Source organism: Uloborus diversus, chromosome 9 (genome assembly GCF_026930045.1).
Source record: "Uloborus diversus isolate 005 chromosome 9, Udiv.v.3.1, whole genome shotgun sequence".
Lineage (NCBI taxonomy): Eukaryota > Metazoa > Arthropoda > Arachnida > Araneae > Uloboridae > Uloborus > Uloborus diversus.
In genome coordinates this window covers 81,154,247-81,181,249 of record NC_072739.1, presented here as the reverse complement: position 1 = coordinate 81,181,249, position 27,003 = coordinate 81,154,247, and the positions used below count along the sequence as shown (strand labels likewise).

The 27,003-nt window shown below is 31.6% G+C and overlaps 1 protein-coding gene across 1 annotated transcript in view; it reads left to right on the top strand.

The window, feature by feature from the left end:
• Nucleotides 1-27,003, top strand: part of LOC129229997 (serine/threonine-protein kinase mTOR-like) — a 106,697-nt gene that overhangs the window by 8,399 nt on the left and 71,295 nt on the right. Inside the window, exons 5-20 of the mRNA XM_054864382.1 lie at nucleotides 9-107; nucleotides 1,800-1,928; nucleotides 5,907-6,203; nucleotides 11,408-11,520; nucleotides 15,366-15,545; nucleotides 16,412-16,537; nucleotides 16,868-17,031; nucleotides 18,017-18,103; nucleotides 18,190-18,308; nucleotides 20,502-20,595; nucleotides 21,980-22,185; nucleotides 22,278-22,400; nucleotides 22,707-22,790; nucleotides 24,593-24,685; nucleotides 24,905-25,039; nucleotides 25,145-25,274. Of these exons, the coding sequence (XP_054720357.1) occupies nucleotides 9-107; nucleotides 1,800-1,928; nucleotides 5,907-6,203; nucleotides 11,408-11,520; nucleotides 15,366-15,545; nucleotides 16,412-16,537; nucleotides 16,868-17,031; nucleotides 18,017-18,103; nucleotides 18,190-18,308; nucleotides 20,502-20,595; nucleotides 21,980-22,185; nucleotides 22,278-22,400; nucleotides 22,707-22,790; nucleotides 24,593-24,685; nucleotides 24,905-25,039; nucleotides 25,145-25,274 (2,179 nt within the window). The remainder of the gene's footprint in view (nucleotides 1-8; nucleotides 108-1,799; nucleotides 1,929-5,906; nucleotides 6,204-11,407; nucleotides 11,521-15,365; nucleotides 15,546-16,411; nucleotides 16,538-16,867; nucleotides 17,032-18,016; nucleotides 18,104-18,189; nucleotides 18,309-20,501; nucleotides 20,596-21,979; nucleotides 22,186-22,277; nucleotides 22,401-22,706; nucleotides 22,791-24,592; nucleotides 24,686-24,904; nucleotides 25,040-25,144; nucleotides 25,275-27,003) is intronic.

Below are 27,003 nucleotides of genomic sequence, written 5' to 3'. Positions count from 1 at the left end.
AATTTCAGGCTTCTATACGGGAAGCAGCTGTGGCGGCTCTCAGAGCTGCGTTGGTTGTTACGGCTCAAAGGGAGACAAAAGAAACACAAAAACCACATTGCTATAAGGTAAATATAGTTTAAATATTAATTATGAGTTTCAATCCCATTTATCAAATCTTTTCTAAATGGAAAAATGTCTAAAAAGTTGTATCATTTTAAATTTTTTCTCCTGCCTTTGTCTTAATTATATGAACAAATGTCATATTTTGTAGAAATTATTTAAAATGGCTAATAGAATACCATAGATGTAGGTAATCTTGCACTGAAATACTGAATTCTTGAAAAAAAAAAAAAAAGATTATTTTAACGATTTTCATGTAAAGATGTATTTGTTAAAATGAGGTTAAGATGTATTACTATGTCACAATATGAACTCCTTACCTGATGTAATTAATTTAAATCTTTCACCATTTGCCTCAGTTCAATTCATTATTATTTTAACCCGTAATAGGGGAGGTACGGTCTCACAGACCGCCCAAAAGTTCATCCGATCACCCCTGTTTTATTTTCAGTCCGATTGAATGGTTTTCCCCAATAGCTTTTTGTTTTGTGACCTTGAACACCCCTTTTGCTTATCAGCATCTTTTGGGTAGTGCATCTGGTTTAAATTTCCTTGCATTCTTTAGAAGCGGCCTGCGAGACCGCACCTCACCTTCAGTGTTACAATTTTTAGCAGTAGTAGACATGGCGAACCGTTTAAATAGGGGTTCCTTTATCTTACACGTGTTATGCAGAAGAAATGCAAACTATTCTAGTTGAAGTTGAGAGTTATTTGATATGTTCACAAAAAACACGCAATGATGTTTTTAGAGACAATAAGTGTAGAATTATTCCTGGAAATACGACGCGAAATACTTATAGATAACAGCATCTTTTGGCTAGTGCATCTGGTTTAAATTTCATTGCATTCTTTAGAAGCGGCGGTATTAAAATGTTCTGTATATATTCACAATATACAGAACACACTTAAAACAAAATCATTAATAAATAATAGATTAATTTTATTACAAGTAGTAAATTATTTACTGAAGAATATGAATTCTCTTGAAAAATCTTAAGGCTCTAGTAAAATTTCCTTGGAAAAGGTATATTTCAATTCAGAATTCAAAAATATTTTTTTCCTGTGCTAATAAAAGTACAAAGAGCTCTTAAGAAAAGTTACAGGAATGTATCTTGATTAAAAAATTTTTTTAAAAGTAGAGGGGTCTCTGAGACCTCATATCCCCTGTTATGTCCTACTTTTTCACCACCCTTGTTACGGGTTAATCTCATTGTGTTATTTAAGTTTTTGTTTTTTTCACATTTTTACTCTGATTACTGATTTGAAATTCCATATGCCTTCCAAAATGGGGTTGAAAAGTAGGGAGTTTCTTTTCTGTGATTTGCTATTATTAACTACTTCCTACTTTGCAGGTGCTGTAAATTATACTGCCATGGAAAGGTAAAGGGCAGTATCCACAAAAATAAGCTTTTGAGATATTTGAAGAGTGTTTGTGATATGCGGAATTTGAGGTTGTTTTATGCTCTTTTTTTCAGCAGAAACCAAATAAACAAGCTTTTGCAATAAAAGTTATGTATAGTCAATGAAAAAAAAAATTCTTTTAGAAAAATGAAAAGTATTCTTTACCTTCCCACATCAGTTTTGAGCATTAATGCTCACTCATGTTATTTTTTAAATAATGCAAACTTCTCTGTTGCTTAGTTTACATTTTATTTAAATTGTAATGAAGTGTTTAAAAAAGCCTTTTCTGTGTTTAGCAATGTTATGATGAAGCAGTGAAAGGCTTTGAAGAAGCCTCTAAGGAAAAAGTTACTCGTGATGAAAAGAGTCATGGATCTCTACTTGTAATCAATGAACTACTGCGGTGCAGTAATGTTGAAGGAGAAGTAGGTTTTATAAAGTGCTGGTTTTTCTTTCTTTCCTTTTTTGTTTCAAGTATTGTTTTTTTTTTTTAATTTAATTTTATTATTTTTATTTTTTGTGTTACAAAAGAGAGTTATTCTTGGTAATTTATTCTTGTTTTTTTAAAAATAATTACTTGTGTAGTTTTAACATTCACTAGCTAATGCCTGCTTGACATTCACACTTGATAGTGATAAGTTAAAAATCCAATATTTTTTATAGCAATTGTTTCTTTATTTTTTGCGGATGGTGATGAAACACACTGAAACATACTGAGATTTACCATGCTTAAAATGAAAGTTCTCTTTACTGATTTTAATGCAACGGCACAATTGTGGTTCAGAATCTTGAAACGAGCTTAGATTATGTATTCTTCGTAATTTAGATTAAATAAAATTTTTATATATGTAGCCTCAGAGCACACAGAGCAACAATAAGATATCTCAATGTTATTTCTGGGATTAGATATCTTACTATTGCTCTTAGACGACAATATATTGGAATATTCTTGAAATGTGACTTTAATATGAAGTAATTATATAAATAAGAATGTATTAACCTAAACAGTGAAAACAAATCACTGAAAATATGATTTTTCTTTTACATCAAATTAACTTTATTCTCCCTTTATATTAATTTTATTTACCTTGCAGTATGATTTCTGTATGTCCAAACAGTAACTATACACACTAAATTCAGCAAGTTGTGTGTTTTCCATATTGTTTTTTGTTTGAATAAAAGTATTATGTAAATGTTTGATGAAATTCTCGTAGTTACTTAATGCACGTAAAGTGATTTCACAAGAAAATTTTATGTGATAGAAGTGAATGAATTGAAAGTTCAGATCAGCACATCAACATTATATAAAAACACATAAGGTAAATGCACCAGTAGTGGCCACTGCTTCAGTAGTGGCCACTTTAAGGTTTATATTTTAAAAATAAGGATTCTAGGGGCCCCAATGGGTTCCAAATTGCAGGAGGTAGACCTCGGGCTATAGTGTAGTGGGCAGTTCAAGGAGGAGTAGGTAGAGCATCATGGAAAATTGTTATCAACTATTTAATTCGGTCGCTTGGATTGTCGCTGTTTTTTCAGCTGTCTTCTAATCTTCAGTAGTGGCCACTACTGAATCAGGAAGGTTTTTCATAAATCAACTCAATTTTCCTTTTAATAGGTTGTAATCTCTTTACATTAAAACCTGTCTCATTTCTGACATAATATTATTGTGTGATCTAGTAGTGGCCACCTGGTGGCCACTTCTAAACAGCAATATGGCCACTACTGACTCATGTACATTGTACAATGTCCACTGATGAATCAAATTTGAAGTTTGAAAAAAATTGAACAAATTGACATTCTGGCATTTTAAAAAATAAGACGATTAAGGAAGGGAAGGGCTATAATATGCTCATTGAGGTTCAAATATGGTAATTGATATTGTAGGCCCACAGTTTAAAAAAGCCACAAAAATATGCTTCACTGTGGCGACTGCTAGTGCATTTACCTCTTCTATGGACAGGCCGGGATTACTCAACAGGCCATCCCCTAGACCCATACGTCCTGGCCTAGGGGCGCATTTCAGGGATGAATTATTAAATAGCTTGTTGGTTAAAAAAAAAAAAAAAAAAACAGGAAATTGGCGTGCTAGTACATATAAAGAAGAAAAATTCTACTAGAACCGAGAGAGAGATTGCAACCTGCTTGCTGAGCAGGTAAAAAAAATAAAGGGGGAAGGGCATAATGCTTGATCGAAGTAATCCCTTTTCTAAGCAAAGCAGATAATTTTTAATTTCTTAGATTTGAGCAATCGTTTCTTGAAAATATAGGTTTTCTTAAGGTAAAACACTTATAGAAGTAAGTCACACACAGTAAAATTAGTAAAAGCTGTGACATGTAAAATTCCCAGTTGTAACACTTGTTTATGGAACAATTTTTCACTTGAAAGTCTGTAAATCATGTCAGTAAGTATGTGTTTTGCGACTTATAATCTATTGATTCATATTTATTTATGACTGCTAATAGTCTGGGACACCCAAAAATAATTTACCAGACAATACCAGATATTTACCACCAAAGTTTTATGATAGGTTACAAATGTTGTTAAATTTCCGAATTTGTGAAATATGCAACTTTTAAGGACTTTTTAAAAATTTTACCTTAAATTCCCTGATTTCTGTATTTTATCGATGTACAAAACGTCCGAAATTAATTCTTCAGACCAATTTTATTTTCTAAAATCTTCATTAACTTATGACATAGCTGAGAATTAATGATAATTTTTATGAGTCTCTTGAATCAACACGGATGACTTAAAATTTTTGAATCAAATGCGATCGGCAGTATTTAGAAGTCTAAAAGTCCTCAACTACACAATAAGACATATAAGGGGGATTAAAAATAATGCGAAATACATAATCATAAATGCATAAAAGGTAAAACCACAAGGAAAAGAAAAATGAGCGAGTATTAAAGAAGCGGATGCAGTCGGATTTAGAAATGTGTGAAAAATTGTGATTAACACGTAATTGCGTAAAAAATGGCTAAGATGCATAAGTTTAAGCTAATATGTAGAATTCGAAAATATTCATGTTCTTGAACTCAAAATTGATGACCAATTGCCAATTTCCATGATTTTTGAGCCCTTTTTGCTGAAAATCATGATTTTCCATGACCACTTTCGATCATAGCCGAAATCCATGACTTTCTAAGTGCATGGACACCCTGCCTTTAGTAGTATTGAAAACTTATGCTGCCAATTTCCTATATCCATTGACATACCTTGGTAAGTTGTAGGAAACGAATTGTCCTAGAATTACATTGAATTGTGTACTTACTATTTTCTTATGAACTAGTGGTACCCGCACGACTTTGCTTGTAGTAGAAAAATCAAAAAGTCTTTTGGTTTGCCTATGTATTTACAAATAATGTATTGTGACTTTCTCACCAATTGGCTGGCCCATGTTACGGTTCTTCGTTGTGATAACTTGGTAATTTGCTCATTCATTTTATGATAATTTTGCTTGGGAAAATGTTCTTAAAATTGGAATAGAAAAAGAACATAATCAAATTTTTGAAAAATCGCTTCGATGTGCACTCCCATGCTACAAACTAACTTTGTGCCAAATTTCATGAAAATCGGCCGAACGGTCTAGGCGCTATGCGCGTCACAGACATCCAGACAGACAGAGATCCAGATGTACAGACAGACAGACTTTCAGCTTTTTTGTTAGTAAAGATGATTTCGTAGTGGTAATAATTATTCAGTTCATACTTACCAAAGTTCATATGTAGAATACTTAAAAAGTACATTCATTTCTTTTACTTTATTTTTTACATTAGCGTACAAAAAACACAAATACATATTTTCTACTAAAAACTTTTTATTTTATCCTAAGTACGTATGTACTTTGAAGAAAGAAATGTACGATAAAAATGTGATTAATATATTGGTACTTAATGTAACTATCATATTGAATCAATTTTATCCATCAGTTATTTGAATTTAAAGTGAGTAATGTAAATTCTAAGGAAAGAATGTCAGATGGCCACCACTGACTCATGCATGTGGCCACTACTGAAAATCTCAGATTTTGGAGGGGCCACTATTGGATCAAATTTGAAATTTGGGAAAAAATGGATAAAAAATTGAAAAAAAAATGAAATTCTGGCATTTTTAGAAAATGGAACGGTTTAGGAATAGTTGGACTGTAATACGCTCATTGAGCTAAAAAATTGGAATTGATATTGTAGACCCACAGTTTAAAAAAGACGCAAAATATGCTTAACTGTGGCCACTACTGGTGCGTTACCTTACTTTACTTTAATCAAGAAGAAAAAATTTTGAACTTACTGGCTAGTATTTTGTGTACAGGATTACTTTTTTACCATTATGTTTTATGATTATATTGATTTTTTTTTCATCATGTTAGTAAAACATTTTCTGATTTATCTTTCTTTTTAAGATGATCCGTCAAGAATTAGAAGATATAATTCAACAGCAGGCAAGTCATGAAGCTCATGGTCAACGCTATAGTTTCTTAAAAGAACTGGGCACGGGGTCATTGACGAAAAGTTTTCGAGCTCTCCATCAACTACACCATAGCAGCCAATCTGGATCACAGAAAGGCATTGGACTCTCAGCAGTTGTCAAGTACCATAAAGCTCTAGGGACATATCCTGGCATAGTAATGTCAAGTCGACGCATTCAAGTGTTTGAAAGCAGCACTTGCAAATCACTTATGATTGAGCATTTTGATACCGTAAGTGCTTTGTGAATAAAATGTATACCTTTGTGCGTTACATTACAGAGATACTTTTAAGGTCTCTGAAAGCATATTTGACTCATTGAAAATACTCCTTAAAAATTTAGTCATTGCTATTTTTGTGCTTTGTATTTAAAAAAAAAAAAATTAGCTCTGTGTCAAATGGGAAAAAAGTCATTCGAAAATGTTAAAATATTACATTAGAATGTTGTAATAATTTTCTACATACAAAATTGAAAATAGGACACATCTCTTCTTTCCTTGCCGTCTTCAATTTCTTCCTTATAAAATTAACTTTTTATGGAATTAATGACTTATGTTTTTCATTATTTTAAAACAAATCACTCCTCTAAAAATGTCAAGGGCTTTTTAAACGTCTTGAAATACATACATGACATACATGGCAATACATACATGATTACAAACATAATAACAGCTGCGGCCATTGTGATTTGGGGATACAGTGAAACCTGTTTAAGTTGACCACTTGCGGTCCACTACTTTAGTGATCAACTTTAGCAGGTGGTCAACTTATAGAGGTTGAATTATATGATAAGATCTAATTCTGTGCCTGAAAATAGCAGTCAACTTAGACAGGTGGTCAACTTACAAGGGTGGTCAACTTTACAGGTTTTACTGCACTAGCAACCCCTTTATTAATGCAAAAAAGAAAAAAATAGCTTATGGAGGAAAAGATATCTGGCTAAAGATACACCTTACTTCAAGGAAACAAGTTTTTTTAAGTACAAAATTCGATTTTGAACACTTTTTTTCTCTCTTTAGTTACGTAATCATGGACAGTAGTCCAACGAGAAAATAAAGTGATAAATGTCCCCCCCTCCAAAAAAGAAACTAATTTTCTTAATAGTTAAAGTGATCTGTAGAAACATTCTGCTTTTGTTTCTTATCTGGAATTATTCTGCTAATCTATAATTTGACTTTATTGTTCTAAGATCTTAGATAATAACTTTATGTTCAATTTCAGAATGGGAAAATTATCATTGCAAATGAGTGGTATGATCTAAACTTTTTTTTTTTTGCAGCATTTTACAGGGCTCCCAAATGGTCCGCTTTTCCCGCCAAAGTCCGTTTTTTAGGGTAAAGTCCGCTTTAGACCGCTTTTTAATATTTTGGTCCATTTAGTCCGCTTTTATATTGTTTTTACTAAAAAATCATATTTTAAAAATTTTCATTACATTAAAAGATACTGTGTGTTGACGTTTGTTATGCCCGAATAAGCGGCCGCGGTGCCATTTTTCTATTGAACCTGACTTTCTGGTATTATTTCGCTTCAGATTGACGTCATTACTCCTCCTTCAACCGCTGTAACATGGAAATCTAGCAAATGTAGAGGTTTGGAGGAGGAGTTTATGACATCAAATCAAAGCATTTTGCTACCGATATTTCTCGCGAGTTCGTACGCCCTTGAAAAAATCAAGAATGTTTCATCAGTGCAATTTTCTGAACTTGTGTTCGATATGTAACATCGCGAAAAATTACTTCCCTGTGTTTGCGAGTTCAATCTTTTTGCATCTTGTTAATATTTTGATGTTTTTGACAATCAGAAGTTATTTTAACATTCATTAACTTAGATTAGCTTATTTTATGTTTAATTACAATAGATAATAAACTATTTTTTTTTTCGGAACCATGGTGACATCAAACTTTCTTGGACTTCGCCGAAAATTGCTTGCTGGGTTTTGAGATTTCAATCTCTTTGCATCTTGTAAATATTTTGATATTTTTGGCAATCAGAAGTTATTTTACCATAACACCCTCCTTAGATTAGCTTATTTTTCGGTTAATTTTAATAGACAATTAACTTTTTTATTTTTGGAACCATAGCAATCGCGGAAAGTGCTTATCGTGTTTGAGATTTCAATCTTTTTGCATCTTGTAAATAATTTGATATTTTTGTCAATCAGAAGTTATTTTGACACACTTTAATATAGATAAGCTTATTTTTTGTTTAATTTTAATAGATAATAAACTACTTTTTTTTCGAAACCACGGCAACATTGAACTTACTCGCACTTCACGGAAAATTGCTTGTCGTGTTTGAGATTCAATTTTTTTGCATCTTGTTAATATTTTGATATTTTTGACAATCGGAAGTTATTTTGACATACGCCATCATGGATAAGCTTATCTTTAGTTTAATTTTAATAGATAAGCTTTCTTATTTTTGGAACCATAGCAGCATTGCACGAACTCGGACTTCGCGAAGAAGTGCTTCTTGTGTTTGAGATTTCAATCTTTTTGCATCTTGTACATATTTTGATATTTTTGGCAATCGGAAGTTATTTTGACATACTCCACCATAGATTAGCTTATTACTTTCTTCTATATCTAATACATAGAAGAAAGTATTGGATTCGTGCAAATTTTCGAATTTCGAATTTTGACGGATTCGAACGTTTTGAGGTGTGCTGAGTCCATTTCGACTATTTTTGGAAAATGTCTGTCTGTCTGTGTGTGTGTATGTGTGTGTGTATGTATGTGTGTGTGTCACGTCTGTGTGTGACCAGTTTTTTGTGGCCGCTCTACAGCAAAAACTACCGCATGAAATCGAACGAAATTTGGTACACATATGTGCCCCTATGTGAACTTGTGCCCATTAGTTTTTGGCGCGAATTCCTCCAAGGGGGGTGGAGCAATGGGACGTTTTTTGAGTTACGCGTGCTTGCTATTCCTCAGGAAGTAACTGGCGGAATCAGACAAAATTTGGTCCATATGTTGTCATTAACAGGAACAGGTGCTGATTCAATTTTGGTGTCAATAACTCAAACGGGGGTTGAGCTATAGAACGTTTTTTGTCGTCGATTGTGACTGCTGTATCTCAAGAAATAATGAACAGAATGAAAGAAAAATTTATCGGCAAGTAGTCCTTAGTGGGTATAAGAGCTGATTTTATTTTGGTGTCAACAGCTAAAAAGGGGGTAGCGCAATCGCCCGTTCTTTTTTTCCATTGTGAGTGCCCTATCTCAAGAAGTAATGCTGCGTTCTGGTTGAAATTTGGAATATATGTGAATCCATACGTAAACAGGCATTGGTTCAATTTTGACGCCAATCGCTCCAAGAGGTGTTGATTTTTTTTTTTTTTTTTTTGAATAAAAATAGCTTTATTAATGCAACAATAAGAAAGATAAATCGTAATAGATTGTCGTCTGCATATTTCTCGTGATTTTAATTGAATGGAAATGATCGGAAATATTATCTCAATGATTTAAAATTTTTAACTGTTGCCATCTTATGTTTGTTAACAAATAAAATATTTGTAATTAATTCAAGCAAGGCTTTTAAAATAACTTTCAATTTTCGCTCTTTGCTTTGCTTTTAAAATAATTCAGACATTGGGATGGTAGTCAAGTTTTTGCATGTGTAATTTTGTTTTTGTTGGGAATATTGCTTCCTCGTTTTTTGTTTAATTTTAATAGATAATAAACTACTTTTTTTTTGAAACCATGGCACTATTGAACTTACTCGCACTTCGCGGAAAATTGCTTGTGTTTGAGATTTCAATCTTTTTGCATCTTGTTAATGTTTTGATATTTTTTGCAATCAGAAGTTATTTTGACATACGCCACCATAGATTAGCTTATTTTTTGTTTAATTTTAATAGGTAATAAACTTCCTTATTTTTGGGACCATAGCAGCATTGCACATTATTTTAACATTTTTGAAAATTGGAAACGGTTTTGACATGTGCTACCTCAAATTATATTATTTAATTTTATTTTTAAAAACTAAAACTTTGTATCCTTATTTTTTTTTTTTAAATACTCATAATGAGTATTTTCAATTTGAAAATATAGCTCTATGAATCTGAACTTACACATTTATTTATTACATTAAGTTATCCAGCAAAAGCAGGCTCAAATTTACACTCAGTGTATTTATCGCTTAAGCAGTGTTTGTATATTTTTGGGTGTGGTGACTTTAATAAAAGATTTTCTTTCTCACTAATTTTCATACATACTTGAAGACAGTTACAATATTTCTTGGTGCCGGAACAAATTATACATACATATGAAGAAATGATTTGGATACTTAGCATACTAATAAATGATTTGCAAACCTCTAATATTTTTGAACTTAGTCAGTCAGTAGCATAGCCAGAAATTACCTCCTGCTTTGGTGTTTGGTCATAAACTCTCATATGTATATAAACTTACCATATTTAGGCTGGAATATTGTGTAAAAACCAAGGGCTGTGGAGGGGGACCTTCTGGCCTCTAAACTATATCTTCTTGTCTTGCGGTACCTTATATCAAAATGAATTATCTTTAAACTGGTTATGTGAAAATTTTTGTAAACTACTATGTGCAAAGGTGTTTACTGTAATAATTGTATCTAAAAGGTCTTTATTAAGTATGCACTGATTATCGGTCACTTAGGTGATTATTTTTAATTAGTTAGTTTTTACCTGTTAATTAGTAGAAAATTTATTTTACAATTAAAGTTACTCTGTAAGATGGTCAGTTACATGCTTGTTTGTGACCCCACCCCCTCCAAATGTTTGTGTAAATTCAATGGATAAAAAGTTCAGTTGTACAGAAGGTGATAAGGATTTATCATTAAAAATCATTATTATGGTTAATTAACGAATTATCTTCATGTATTTAGTGCCATGCAGCTAATTTGCCGTTTGGTGCTTCCCTGGGTTTAACTATGAATGGTCCTCCCAAGGTCCTCTTTTTAATCCTAACTGGTCCTCTTTGGTTCCCTTTTTGATTCAAACTGGTCTGCTTTTACCCTTTTCTATGGCTAAAATGTGTTGGGAGCCCTGCATTTTAGTATTTAAGTTTACTTTATTAAAATAAGGCATGCTATATAAACACATCTTTGAAATCAAAGTGACATATTACAAAGATTTTTAATTTGCTATAAGAAAAGCATCACCTGTTTAAAATAGTTGGGAAATACTGCCTTGTCATAAACTAATATTTTCAATAAAATTGAACTTCTCCAATAACTGATAAAAGAGCATGGTATGTTTGTTGACAGTATTAAAACAATATTATTTTTCTGTTTTAATGATAACTATTTCCAGTCCTTTGATAATGGTTAAATTGGAGTTATACTGTAGTTGCTAATAAGATTTATCTGTGTATCTGACTCAAAGTTGAATTCAAAAAGTTTGTTGTGAATAATCTGTAATGCTGTTTCTGTGACTAATTACATTTTATATTTTCTTATAGATTTGTGTTCAGGTTTTGCGTTTTCGTACTTCAAAAAATGTACATATTCAGCAAATTTTGTTGAGCATTATCCCAAGATTAGCAGCTTTTCAAACAAAACGTTTTGTAAAAAGGTTTGTATTTGAAATTATTTTTTCAACAGCTTTATGAAATTTCAATATTGCACCTCATATTTTCTTTCAAGCATTATATTTAAGTAAGTAAAGATAAATGCCTAGTAATAAGTGATAACTTATGCGCTCCTATTTAAAAAAAAATCAGAAAAAAAAAATCACATTTGACTTATTATTTTAAAAATGCTTATTTGTCCTACATTTCTTTTAATTCTCATTGCATCTTTTGTCCGACCACACAGGGCAGATGAATCCCCAAAATTCACGTGTCAACAGCTGTATGGTTGTCGACAGAACCAGAAAACCATAAATTTACCAGGGAATTTTAATATTCTGGAACAGAAGAGATACTTGCAAATTACACAAATTTTTGGAATTTTTTTCATCAATATGAAGCTATCCCACATTCTGGCAATCATTTTTGTAACTATAAATATGTTCAATGTGGTTTTATTAAAATGCAATTCTAAAATTCTTTCACTCAAAAAAGAAATCTTTTCTTTCTTTTATTTTCAGATTCTTGTACATTTGGTATTCAATATAGATTTTCGGAAAAAAAAGCTTTTTTTTTTCTTTGCTTATGCTTGAATTTTTTCCTTGTCATTAATTACTTTTGTTAAAGGAGAAAGGTTTAAGTTCTGTTTGGAGAATCTTTTGAATCCCTAAAGAAAATTCAACCTAAAGATGAAACTTTTCAGGATGATATGTAGTGATTGCAATAACAGTACTTTGAGCTATATTTCACATTCATAACACCGGTATTTGCCGAGGAAAAATACGGGTAGTTTCGTTATTAGCTAAATATTAAGGAAGTTTTTAATTAAAAGAATTTTCAATTTATCTAATGTTAAATGAGGCAGTGAGAAGCAAAGGGATGTAAGTGGCAAAATTAAAAATTTGGAGATAACCAATGCACATTAGGGTGGTCCAAAAAAGGCCCTTTTTAAAAAATTCCTGATTTTTATTGGTCCCTTTTTATTTACTCTCTCATTTGGTTCCATCTGAGTAAAAAATAATTATTGTGAAGTTTGAGCTCATAATTTTAACATTTAGAGGTAGCTCAACAGCTTCGAAGTTCCGCGTTTTACCATTTTATGCCATAAATGCAGATAGAAATAAAATTGACGCTAGGAAAAGTATAAAATTTATTTGATTAAAATTGCCAGCATTTTGTAAGTTAAAAATAGTTACATAATAATAATATTTAAACATTTATGTATATGGCTTTCATTAGTACACATTACAAACTCTGCTTTTTACATCCGGGATAAGCTCGTCAATGTTTTTCGACTACTTGCAACAAGAATTGCAGTTGTTCTTCATTGCGTGTCATTTTCCCATTAAACTCTTTTATAAGGGCTATACCCCTTTCAGCATTATCATTAACCACTGAAATTCCTTGAATAATCCTTTTTGCTTTCTTAAAATCCTCCTGAAGCTCCCGGATTTCTGAATCTACGTGAATGAAGGTATCAGGTAAACCCATGCTTTGAAAAAATGACCCCTTTGTCACAAGTTCTTCAAATTTCATATCCATAACATGTTTTCGCAAAATCTTAGGGCACTTCACCACATTATTCTTCCCGTTTACTTCATTCATCGCCTTCACCATCAGTCTTTTAATGCAGTGTGGTACTTTATTGGCAAAAAGGGCTAATGCCACGAGCTCTTCTGACAAATATCACAGGTGATATGCAAATTTCTGCGTTGCAGTTTTGCTTATGTCTTCATGAACCTTTTTATACTTCAATAAAGATTTCACTAAAATCGTTATATGGTGCATTTTAAGGCATAGAAGCAGTCATTCAAGCCTTTAAATACACACGTACAACAAATATGCATAATTTTTGCAATCCCTTGATGGTAAATTGACAGCTAAATATCCATATTTTGAAACAATACAAAATTTTGGACTACCATCTAGCATGATGCATAGCCCCAGGTGCTACAAATTTGATACCATGTGGAAGAGCTTTACTGAGAAATATTAAGCATAGAGACATAAGATTAAGTTAGACATTCTCGATAACCATCTCTCGCTTGCGTGTCATGCAGTAATCTTTCAGCAAATACTATTTTATCATCCTTTACATCTGTCACTTGTGCTAAAATGTCCTTATTGTTGATGCCTATGATGTATTTGTCTTTGTCTATGAATTCCCAGTAGGCCTGGAATCTTTTAAAAAGAGGTACGTCTGGTGCAAAAGAAAAACCCAAACATTTATTAAACACCGCACCAATATTTAATTCCATAATGTGATGTCGACATGGAAAATATAGAAACCTTTTCTTTAGTTTTTGCTCTAGTAAAACACGAGTACCCTTGCTTTCCCTGGTATTGACACTCGTTGTGTCAAAGCCCATTGCAGAAACTTTGTCAGTTAGGCCCCAGTCCTGCAAAGTTCACCTTCTTTATTTTTTTATACAAATACAAAAGTGATGACCAGCAACAGGCTCTGGGCCCAGCTAGACTGGTCCTAGTCAATTTACAATCCCCAGTGAAGATCAATGGCCTTCTTAAAACTATCTACTCCCTTGCTCATTACCACCTCTTCTGGTAAACTGTTCCAAGGTTCCACTACCCTGCTAAAATAATAACTTTTCCTAACATCCATGTTAGCCTGAGATTTAAATAGCTAAAAACAATGACCCCTTGTCCTGTTTTCAGTGCTAAACTTCAGCCCCGTAACATCTTTCATTTTAATAAATTTAAACAACTGAATCATGTCCCCTCGGTCTCTTCTTTGCTCAAGACGGTACATTTTTAGCGCCATTGTGCTTCTGTTTTTTTTTTTTTTCAATAACTTCCATTGTTAATAAAGTTTTTCTAACTTTGGCTGACACTTTTGGGGTTTTTGAATGGGTATTCTGGCTTTCTGCCAAAATTTTGTTATTTCTTCTATTGTATTTCTTGAAAATTCTCTTATGGTTTTCTTTAATTCAATATGGTTATGAAGAAACATATTCAATGCCATACGAATTGAAGGTAATTTACTATCTGTCAGCTCACTTATAGTTGAACTAAGAAGATAAACCTCTGATTTTTATCTAATTGATGTATTTGCCATGCTCAGTTATTTTAAAGTAAAGAGACATATGCATTTCAAAAGTAAGTGCAAACTGCCAGAAACAGTGGTGAAATCAGAACCAAAACAATTAAGGATACATACATAAGCAACAACAAGTTGAAAATTTATTCGATCACGACTGTTAAAGGAATAGATTTTATGTATTTACAAAAGTATTTTCTTAATGGCTATTGTGAAGTCTATATAAAATAGCAATTTTATAAAGCAATTGTTTTCTTGTTAATAAAAATAGCAATTGTATTTTACCTTAGTGAGGTCAATGGTCGTATGTCGTACGCGTTCTATTCAGCAATGATGAAAACTTTATCTGCGTTGAGCTACCTCTAAATATTATCGAAATGTTTTCAAATTTTGTCTGATTTATTTTTTAATACATTGGAACAAAATGGGAGGGTAGGACTCAAAAAATTTTCACCTTCGAAATTTTGGACCACCCTAATGCACATGATAGGTGAACCTCTCCTCTGTCTTGGGGCAAGAGATGGTACTAGTAGCCCTGGTAGTTGCTGCTATACAGCATGATTTAGAAAAAAATTCAATGAAAGCCTATTTAGATGTTATCTTTAAACGTGTTTTACTCAAAACTTGAAAATGTCCACTTACATCCCTTTGCTTCTCCCTGCCTCAAATGTGCATTTCTATTTCGATAAGACAGTATCAAAATCAACCTATTGATGTAAATATTTGTATTCACAAATTTTATTTGACTCATGTAAATGTTGGTTTTGAAACTCTTTTTTTTCTTTTCTTTGACAGCTATTTACAAGAAACAATGGCGTACTTGCTTGTCTGCTTGAGGCGTGACAGAGAAAGATATAATGCATTTAATGCTGTGGGACTTTTAGCAGTGGCTGTCAAAATGGAAATTAAAAATTACATTCCAAAAATAATGGAAGTTATCAGAAGTTCATTACCTTCTAAAGACATGACTATCAGGTTTGTTATTTGTATATTATCGTTTTAGAATGTTTCTGGGTCATTTTTCTCGAGTTAAAATTGCGTTTAAAGCCTAGATGTTTTTATCGGTGTCATTTTATAAACTGCTGGGAACAACGGCATAGTGAGTGAGAGAGGGAATAAGGAGGTTTTCCCCCTCCCACAAAAAACAAAATTTAAAATAGCTCTGTGCCAAATTTTTATTTATCAATTAATCCATTTATCTATCTATTTATATTTATTCATTTCCATCCATCTGTAACTATCTATCTATTGATGGCAATTTATATGTATGAATTTATTTATGTCTTTTTCTCTATAAATATATAAATTTATACTTATTTGTTTCTATCTATTTATCTATCAACTTGTGTCTGGTTATCTATTTTTTTTAAAAATCTGTATTTGTGTATTTCTTACTTCGCCACTGGCTGCAAATCAATTTAATGTTTTTGATACCACCTGGGTCAGGGGGAAAACTAATTTTCTGGCAGCGGACTTTATATGATATTTGACAGCATTGATGAGTCGTTGATGAAAACAAACAATTTATTTACAATTTAGGCTTTATATGAAATTGGGAGTAGGATACACTTGTATCCGTAATACAAATTGAGATTGGGAGTGGGAGCCATATGGCTGCTACCGCTGACGTTTGCAAAGCAACTCACAAGAGTGGTTTTCACTCACCTCTCCAAAAAGCTAGGCTTTAGGGTTGCTTGGCAAAGCCAAAAGTCAGGATCCCAAGCGTTGCTCCACATCGCTCAGGGACATGCACAGAGGTGTTAACAATTTTTGACATTAAACTTTTTGTTGTTTCATTTTATATTAGTATCGGTAGTAATCCAATTTTTGTTTCATTTTAGGAAAAAAGTACCATTAACTGAACCTGCTGTCTTTACTTGTATCAGTATGCTCGCAAGAGCTGTGGGTCATGCAATAATGAATGATATCAAGGAGTTATTGGAGCCAATGTTAGCTACAGGGCTGAGGTTAATCAAGATTTCTTTGTATTCAGTAAAGATTTATTGCTCTTAAATCAGAGTATAGCTTAATTTTTATTAAATGCTTAAGAATCATTTAAAACTTGCTCAACTTGAGTTCTCACCTTAATTATTTAATATTATTAGTGCTTATGTTCATTTCTTTATTATCAAAAATAAAAATCAGACTAAATAGACATACATACAAAATATGATTGCAATTTTTGTTAAACAACCAAAAAATAATTGTTTTGGTTGTTTACAGAAGCATATTTAAAGTTGACTTAAAGATTTTTTGTACTTGCTTGTATTCCTTTACTGATTTATTGTCTCTTATAGCCCTGCATTAACTGCATCTATGCGTGAACTCGCAACTCAAATTCCCCAGCTTAAGAAAGATATCCAAGAAGGGCTCTTGAAAATGCTCTCTATCATCCTGATGAGGCGATCCCTGCGTCACCCTGGGATGCCAAAGCATCTGGCAAATCAGTCAAGTTCTTCATGTAAATATTTATGTAATTTTCTGTAAATCATTATTAAAAAAATAATGATCTCAGGTTATTTGATGAAAACCTTCAGTTAATAATGCCCGGGGGTCCTAAACTGGTTAAATCACTTAGTGATAGGTACAGTGGGCCCCCGGAGAGTGAAGTTAATAATGCATGCAAAAAATTACGATGACTAGACAGTTAATTCTTGATTAACATGATAAAGTGATTTCCTCATGATTGAATTTTGGATATTCATTGAAATGTTCAAACTTGAACCTTGTAGTATTTCATAATTAATCCTATAACATTAAAAAAAAAAAAAAAATCTATTTCTATATAAATATTTGATTTAAAAAAAAATATTACTGTCTGGCCACATATGCCTTGGAATTGGCAAGCTGAGTATTAGAGTGAGGAGGAAAAGACAATTTTGCTGAGTATGTTTCATTTATTTCAATGTTACTCTGCGTAATTTAAATGCTAACGTACATCTGTATCATCAAACTAATGGATCATCTGTTTTAGCTTGTAAACCGGATGTTGGTCTTTCTCTCCCAATGGTTTTCAGACAGTACTTGTTTTTTTTTAACTTCTAATTGTTTAACTAAGCCGTATTTATCATAACTTAAAAGTACTAAATGTTAAAATAGCAGCATTTTAATTCCAGAAAGAAAAAAAAAGGAGCTTTTGTGTACATTTTTATTTGAATGAGCCGCTGAAAGTTTCTCAAGTGCATATAAATTTGATTTTGCATGCCACTTTTGCTTTATTTTTAATTGGGTTAGCTATATAAAAAAATGAGAACTCAAAAATAAATGAATAACTAAATGAGAAGTGAAGAAGAAGCAGAAAGGAAGGGGAAAAATCATTTTATTTAAGTTTTTAAATTTTTTAGAAGCTTATTTTAAGCACTTAAAACAATGCATGTAATTTGTGTACTTAAAAAAAAATACATATGTTTTGAAAATTGATTACTGCCTTTTTGATAAATTTGTAGCTCAGCATCATCAAAATCTACTGGAAACTACAGATGTAGCAAGTGTTACTTTAGCTCTAAAAACTCTAGGAAGTTTTGATTTTCAAGGTATAGTTTTTGTATATATGTATCTACTTATGATATACTTTAGTGCTAAATGCTCAACTTAAAATTATAATTTTTCATTTTGGCAGGGAGACCTCTTATGATGTTTGTCAGGTGTTGTGCCGAAAGCTACCTGTCTAGCGAGTCTAAAGAAATTCGCCTGGAGGCAGTTCGTACATGTTGCAAGCTTTTGTCTCCAGCTATTCAGGTACAATTCTGAATGTTATTCATTACATTATTTTTACATCATTCTATTTCAAATGTGTTTTTTTTCCCCATCTACAGTAGTACCTCCTTTAAGGGACACCTTTATTTAAGGGACACTTTTTCTAGTCCCAGTCCCTTTGAATGGGGATCCCTATGTTTTTACCTCTGATTAAGGGACAGTCACAGAGAAAAATTGCAGTAATTTATGTATAATTGCATACAAATTGAATTAATTGAAATAAAGGTTTTTTTTGTCTAAAATTTGACTGGCAAGAGATTGTCTTGACATTAACATGCTAAGTAGCAAATAGGTGTTTTAAAATTTTTGCTGAGATTTATATTCATGCTTTTCCCTATGAGCAATTTATTTATATGGGTTCAGCTCCGACGGATAGTGCAGCACCCATGACAATTTTTTTTTTTTTTTTTATGGAAAACTGAAATACAATTAGTTATTTGCATTGCATTGTGAATTATGTGACATGAAACAAATCCATGAAACAAATTATACTTCAAAATTTATTTCTATAAATAATATAACTTTGATTATACTAATACTACCTATAACTTGGATTATACTAAATTTATGGTCAAATTTTAATTTTAAATATTTTTTTTTCACTTTGAATAACTTTAAATTTTATTTAACAAATATAAAATATTTTCAATGTTTAATCTTCTATGATAATAGTTTTTGGTTATGTTATGATATTGTACTAATTGCGCAGTATCCATCAATTCATATACCTCCGAACAAGGTACACCTCTATTTAAGGGACAAAAAGTCCAGTCCCCATAGTGTCCCTTATTGAGAGGTTCTACTGTATTATCTATACTTCAAGAGATACCAAGGTCAATGTTTTCAAATCATCTACATATTTTTATCTGGGCCATATTCAAGGGGTGGGGTTTTAAGCTTCAAACCCCTTTCGAAATTTTCAGAGCTATTCAAAAAAAAAGCTTCCCATTATACTTTTTTTTGAAAAAAATATTGTACTGTTTGATTTTATGTTTATTTATGTATTTTTTCAATTTCATTTGAAAGATAAAATTATTATTATGGATGAATTATGCAAACTTGGGACTTTATCTGCAGTATTTTTAAATTTGTTTTGTTATTTTTGTAGTTATTGCCAAAATTATTTCTTACAAAGCAACAAAGGGTATCCTTCATATTTTGAATACCTGACACTAACAAATACATCAAAGTTCTTAATAGTATTAGAAAGTGCCAATACTATAGCTCTCTACACTGGCTCTATAGAGTGGACTCTCTCTATCTGAACTCTCTCTAATGTAAACATCCCTATATTCTGAACACATTTTGATGGTCCTGGGGGGTGGTACCGCTAAAATGAACACCCCCATAATCTAAAGACTTTTGTTCGGTCCAATGAGTGTTCAGAATAGAGAGAGTCTATTGTGCTTAGCTTATTTTACTAGTGTGTAAGAAATATGAATTTAAGAAGTAATGCTTCGAATGTGCGTATATGAGTGTATGCATCTATTCTTTTGTGTTACTAAAAAGACATTGAATATTTAACTGAGAAGAAGTTATGTACTGTACAAATCAGATTTTTTTCTTCACTTTATAGGTATGTAATATTTTACTTTGTTCATGTTAATGCTGTTAAGCAGCGCCCTCTTATTTAATTAACATATTGTAAAAAAAATCAAAAGAATATACATGAATGAAATCAAATTTGATTGATTATATAGATATCACGAGAAATGTGTTTGGTAAAACCTACCCTGAAACAAAAGTCTGGTTACAGCCCTGATTTTTATCATCAATGTGTTAGGGTCATTGTTTTCCTGCTACCAGTTTTTGTTGAAAGTCATAATGCTATGTGATTTTAGGGATTAGGTTCAAGGAAAATTAGTTTCCCTTTCCAAAGTTGTTGCTGAATAGAAAATAGCAGAAAATTGTGGATTGCAATTTAAGAATTACAACAGTACAAAGTATTTGAAAATTTAAATTGTTTCCTAAATTCTAACACTAGTGTAAAAAAAACTGCTATGTGTTTATGTTAAATATTTACATTTTTCTCATATGCTGTTAAATACTTAAGTTAATATTTTAGCAGTTGAACAAAAAATACCTTTTCTTGTGCACAATTCCATTTAAAATCCAGTGAAGTACATTTTACTTTGTTTTACTAATTTATATTTTTTATTCCTTTGTTTTCAACAGAGCATGAAATCAAGTGGACGGTATAGCCCGTCTCTCATGTCCATTGTTCAAGAAGTACTGGCAAAATTATTAATGGTTGGCGTGACTGATGCAGGTTAGTCCTTTCCCATGATATAATCCTTTGTCGTTTGACTATTTTAAGAATTAGGAAGTAGAGACCGATGTTTTGATTAATGATCTCTTCTAATATGAAGGTTTCTCGTTTTTGAATACAAAGAAAATCATTTTCATTAGTAGTGTCAATTAAGTTTCAAAACCGTGATGTTCAATACTAAAACATCAATCTTTTGAGCCATCATTTTTTAAACATATAATATGCTTTTATAGTAGCTCTTAACAACATTTTTATTAGTGCATTGTTAGAATTATTGAACTGTTCAAGCATGATAAAATATAAATAGCAACAAATGAAAATATATTAATTTTTAACTTGGATTGTCTATTTTAAACTGAATGAAAAAAGAATAAGTATCTAATATACAATATTAGCCTACTTTAAATAGAAAATATATATAAATGCCATTACAAAAATATTTTAGGCAACTTATGTTTTCCTGTAGAATAAAGCATAATGAATATTAAAATATGAATTATCAATAACAACTATTTTGCACCATATGTTTTATTTTCAAGTTGAATCTCATGGAGTAATTGTAGCAATACTTAAAATACAAAGTGTATGAAAAGAATAAAGTATTTAAAATGTGTGTCATTTGGGGATAAAACATCAATGCCAGTGTTTTCAAAACACTTTTGTTTTTTTATCCATAGTCTGTTTATGTATGTAAAAAACACCTTTCTAAGCAAACTCTCATATTTTTATCCATTACAGAATTGCTCTGATTCAATTTTCATCATTATGTGTATAGCTGACTTTTAAATGTTTGTGATATTTAATTAGTTATTTAAACTTCTTACACTACTGCTTTTATTAGTTTGTATTAATGCTTGAATCTTGTTTGAAAAAAAAAAAAAAAAAACCTACAGTAAGTTGTAGATAATTATTATTCCTTTAACAAAGAGCAAAATAAATGCTAGTGGCCACAAGTTTATTGTTTTGCAAAATTGTTCTTGACAAATTATAAAAGTTCCAACTAGAACATTGATATTTTTAAGTTAGTCTATAAAATTACATTTGTAGAAGGTAGTTAAATTATTCAGTGTGGATTTTGAGCTTATATAAATATTTCATTTGAAAAGTTTAAAGCGGTTGCCTAGCTGTGAATTCTCTGTATCAAAATGTGTACTCTAAATAGTTGTAAAGTTAATGATGTTCTTCATATAATAGGCAATCAGCTATGTAGCATAACGCATTGTTACTGTATTTGTTAGTTTTATGAATTTATCAGTGTATTTATAGTTGAGTAAAAGAGAAAAACCAATTTTTATGACTAATTACAAGCTTTCATTAATTAAATTTTACTTCATCTGCAATGCTTGAAGTTGAAACAGTGAATATAAATATTTTCTCTTTTCAGATCAAAATGTCCGATATTGTGTCTTAGCTTCCTTAGATGAAAAATTTGACCCACATTTGGCTCAGGCAGAAAATTTAAATGCTCTGCTTATTGCACTAAATGATGAAATGTTTGAAATCCGAGAGCTTGCTCTCTGTACGTTAGGACGACTAAGTGCTGTCAACCCAGCTTATGTTATGCCAACACTTAGGAAAGTTCTTATCCAGGTATTATAAAAAAAATTTTAATTTTATTATACGATAAAATTGAGGTGACTTAAAATTTTGTTTCAATTAAAAACATTCATATCTTTTTGTAGATTCTCACTGAATTGGAGCACTCTGGAATTGGTAGAAATAAGGAGCAAAGTGCTAAAATGCTGGGTCATCTTGGAGCTAATGCTCCTCGACTTATAAGGCCATATATGGAACCAATTTTGAATGTAAATATTTTGTATAACCTTTTTAAAATGTTGTTTTGTTGATTTGCTATTGCAGACGGTATTTTACTTCTATATTCTACTGCATGTATCTTGTCAAAGTTGTGGTTTGAAACTATCATTTGTAAAAATTAATTCTGATTGAAAAATTGTAAATTGCAACTGCCATTGATGATCTTCATGATTTTGAGTGCTTTTTTATGCTATCTTCTATTTTGCTACTTAAACTGCTGTAAGTAATGTTTGCTTACATAGAAAAAAAAAACTTATTTTATGTTTAAAAGGAAAATTTTCTCTTGATGTTTGTAGGTTCTGATACCCAAACTTAGAGACCCAGATCCAAATCCTGGAGTTACTATTAGTGTTTTAGCAGCCATTGGAGAACAAGCACAGGTACATTTTTGTGTCCCAATTAACTAATCAATGTGCTACATGCTAGCTTATGTAGTTACTTTTAACTTCTTACATTTGAAACATTATGAAACTTTTTGCATCGATTTGGTGAAAAAAAAAAACAATTTCCTGCTGTTTAAATCATAAGGAGCCTTAAACTTTGTAATTTGCCATTTAAACCTGTTCTGATTGCATCAGTTTTATAATACATTGGTTTTCTTCAGATTTTGAATATTTGATGTTAACAAAAACATTGAAGTTCTTTAAATTTTAAAGTGCCAAATTCTTCGTCTAACATCTTAGTAATATTATATATGTGAATGTTTGTCTGTATGTGAATGTTTATTACTCTTTCACGCAAAAACTACTGAATGGATTTTCATGAAATTTTACAATAATATAGCTTATGTAACAGAATAACGCATTTTCGTCCCGTTATAGGAAAGAAAACCACCCATAGGGGTGGGGGTAATAAAACACTTTTTCCATACTACTTCTCTAATATGGGGATAAAAAATACTTGCACATATTAACATTTTATGTCCATCAAGAGCTCAGATTTTTCTGCTGAAGATGGCACCTGTTCAAAATTTCTAAGTAGAATAAAAAAACGGGTTATAAGCTTTTTAGTTTCATGCTTTAAGGCTTTCCTCAACCCAATGCAGCATTTAGTGTATCATCTCAACTCCCTGTCGATACAATTGTTGTCTTGTTGAATATTTTTTCTTCTCATCTGATGATTCAAGGCTTTTCTCAAGTCAAATCTTAAAGTAGCAATTTCGTACAAGATTGGCAAATAATAAATGGATTTGGCTGATTATTTTCCATTTTGATGTAACTTTGATGCAATTAATGGGATTTTGAAAAAGTTATTTGTGTTAATTGGACACTTACTCATTGTCCAATCAACCAGCAGGAATCTCGGCAAACTTTTTTGCGGAAAGATTTCAATGGCTAAGGCATTTGGGATTTTTTCAACTGTCGCTGTTTTTGAAGTTAAAGACTATGCAATATTGTTTTTGCAATATTGTTTTTGGTTTTCACCATTTAACCAAAATATCGCCTTTAAACTCAGTTAAAGTAGAAAACAAATGGAAGTAAGGGTTGTTTGTCATAATTATTACTGACCCAGGCAATGCTGGGTATTTTTACTAGTATACTATAAGTGTCAAAAAAATGAATTAAAGAAGTACTATTTTGAATGTGCGTATATGATTGCACACATCTATTCTTTTGAGTAGTTAAATATACATTGAAATATTCAACAGGGGTATGTAGTGTACATCAGATTTCTTCTCTTCATTTATTGGATACATCATCTTTTACACATGTTAATGTTCTAAAGCAACAACTCTTCATTTAAAAAACCTAGTTTAACAAAAATCAATATGATATATGAGTTCTATCAAATATTAGTGATCACATTGATTTCACTAATGGTATGTTTGGTAAAACCCTCCCCAAAACGAAGTCTGGTTACGGCCTTGATGTCAAAGGTGAATTTGTAAATTTTTCAATACCAGAACACCAATTAAATTGTGAGTCATGACCAATTTAATGTGAAGAGGAAATTATTTTTTTCAGAAAAGCTGCACTGGAACGGCGGTAACTTACTGCCTGTTATACATATATATGTATTAAATTTTTCATAACTGATTAAATATGATAATGATTGCCCTAAAACTCTTGGATATGCCGCTGTGTTTAAACACCCAAAACCAGTGTAGATCTAAATTTACATATTTTAATTAAAAGAATCATTTTGTTACTATTGTATTTTATAATTTTGTATTAAATTATAGGTTAGTGGAGTAGAAATGAAGAAATGGGTAGATCAATTGATGCCAATACTTTTGGATATGATGCAAGATTCATCATCCTTGCCTAAACGTGAAGTAAGTCTCATTCTTTTCTCTTAGTTTAGCATTTTCTTAAGTTACATTACTTTTGTGTTTAGAAATGTTTGAGAAATTTCAAAAATTTGTAATTATGAAAATACAGAGGAACAATTAGCCAAAAAAAAGTGGGCTCGCTCTCAAAATGACACCTTCCGTAACTCTAGTGTTAAACCTGTAACTTGTGTAAGGGAATTCAGTTGTGTTCATTGATTTCAGGTTGCATTATGGACTCTTGGACAAATGATAGAAAGTACTGGTTATGTTATAGAGCCTTACAAAAAGTATCCTACTTTGCTGGAGTTACTCTTAAACTTTTTGAAAACAGAACAATCTTCAACTATAAGAAGAGAGGTAAGATACTACCAATGATGTTATTATTGTATTAGCAGTGATTTTTTGAAGTGAATTTTATGTAACCATTTTTTTTTCTGTTTTTTTTTTTAAATATTTTTGCAGGCCATTAGAGTTCTTGGTCTCTTAGGTGCTCTTGATCCATTTAAATATAAGGTGAATCAAGGATTGATAGATCAATCGGGTGAAACCAGCGGCGTTTTGAGCATTGGAAGCACATCAGTTGATAACCAAGGTATTCAAATAAAATTGTTCTTTTATGAAGGGTTTCAAACATATAAAAACTATTTATTAAAAAAATTTATAGAAAATATTGAAATTGATATCATGTTCATTGCATGCTTTTATTGTACACTAGTGGCACCCGCACGGCTTTGCCCGTAGTAGAAAATTAAAAGGTCATTGGTTCGCCTGTATATTAACAAATAATGGAGGATGAATTTCTCGCCAATTGGTTATGTTAAATGGCTCACCCATGGCTCATAACGATTCTATGTTATGATGATTTCGTAATTTACTATTCCACGTTGTGATCATTTGCTCGGAAAAAGTTTCTTAAAATTAGAATATAAAAAGAACAAAATCGAATTTTTGAAAAATCACTTCGACGTGCACACCCAAATGCTACAAACTAACTTTGTGCCAAATTTCATGAAAATCGGCTGAACGGTTTAGGCGCTATGCGCCTCACAGACATCCAGACATCCTCCGGACAGAGAGACTTTCAGCTTTATTATTAGTAAAGATGGCTCGCCCATGGCTCATGACGGTTCCACGTTATGATGATTTCGTAATTTACTATTCCACGTTGTGATCATTTGCTCAGAAAAAGTTTCTTAAAATTAGAATATAAAAAGAACAAAATCAAATTTTCAAAAAATCGCTTCGCGGTGCACACCCCCCATGCTACAAACTAACTTTGTGCCAAATTTCATGAAAATTGGCCGAACGGTTTAGGCGCTATGCGCGTCACAGACATCCTACAGACATCCAGACATCCTCCGGACAGAGAGACTTTCAGCTTTATTATTAGTAAAGATTTCCATCAAGATCTTGGTTCAAGAGAAGTCTATTTTTATATATGTAAGAACCGCCGCTCGGTTCTTATTACGAATCTTGATTTTCGCAAGTTGCAGTGTTGTGCCGTGATAATCTACCACGTAGGAAGAGGACAAAGCTACATTCACAACATCTTTATTTTTACATGGAATATACCAGCTGGAACTTCTCTTGACTAACCCCCTTGTTTAGTTGTGCCACGATTTTTATATAGGGAATATCATTAAAAGACTACAGATAATTATCCCTCCATCATGTGATCTCACGTGATCTATATAGGAGGAGCAGATTGCAATAACGAAATATTATTGGGCTTTGCACAGCAGACAGAGGCTGGCTTAAGTCTGGAGGGAAAAATAGTGTCTGGTAGGTACTTTAAGGGAAAACTCATCTGAGCCTAGAACATAACCATATATGGTATGAGAAGCATTTAAGTGTGTAATAAATAATGTCTGTGACTCATACGAGTTGACATATAAGTGAACAGAACTTAATATGGAAAAGGCCTAGCAAAGGATTTTTCATATTACACACACACACACACACATATATATATATATATATATATATATATATATATATATATATATATATATATATATATATATATATATATGCTCTTTACTAAGGCAATGCTGATTTTCAGTTAATTACTAATCTGCAGTATGATGGTTTTGATTTCACACAACACTGGATTTTTGCAGATATTCTATGGCCCACTCTGTTGTGTGCAGGTAAACATCAGTATCTGCAGAAATGTTTTTTCAAGATCTTTGAAGAAACATGTTTTGAATTCAATACTAACAATAGGGAAATGTTTGAATTAGACGTTTTTTTGCACTTTTTTTGCAGAGGAAACCAAATAAGCAAGCTTGTACAATAAAGCTACCCAACAATAGATGATA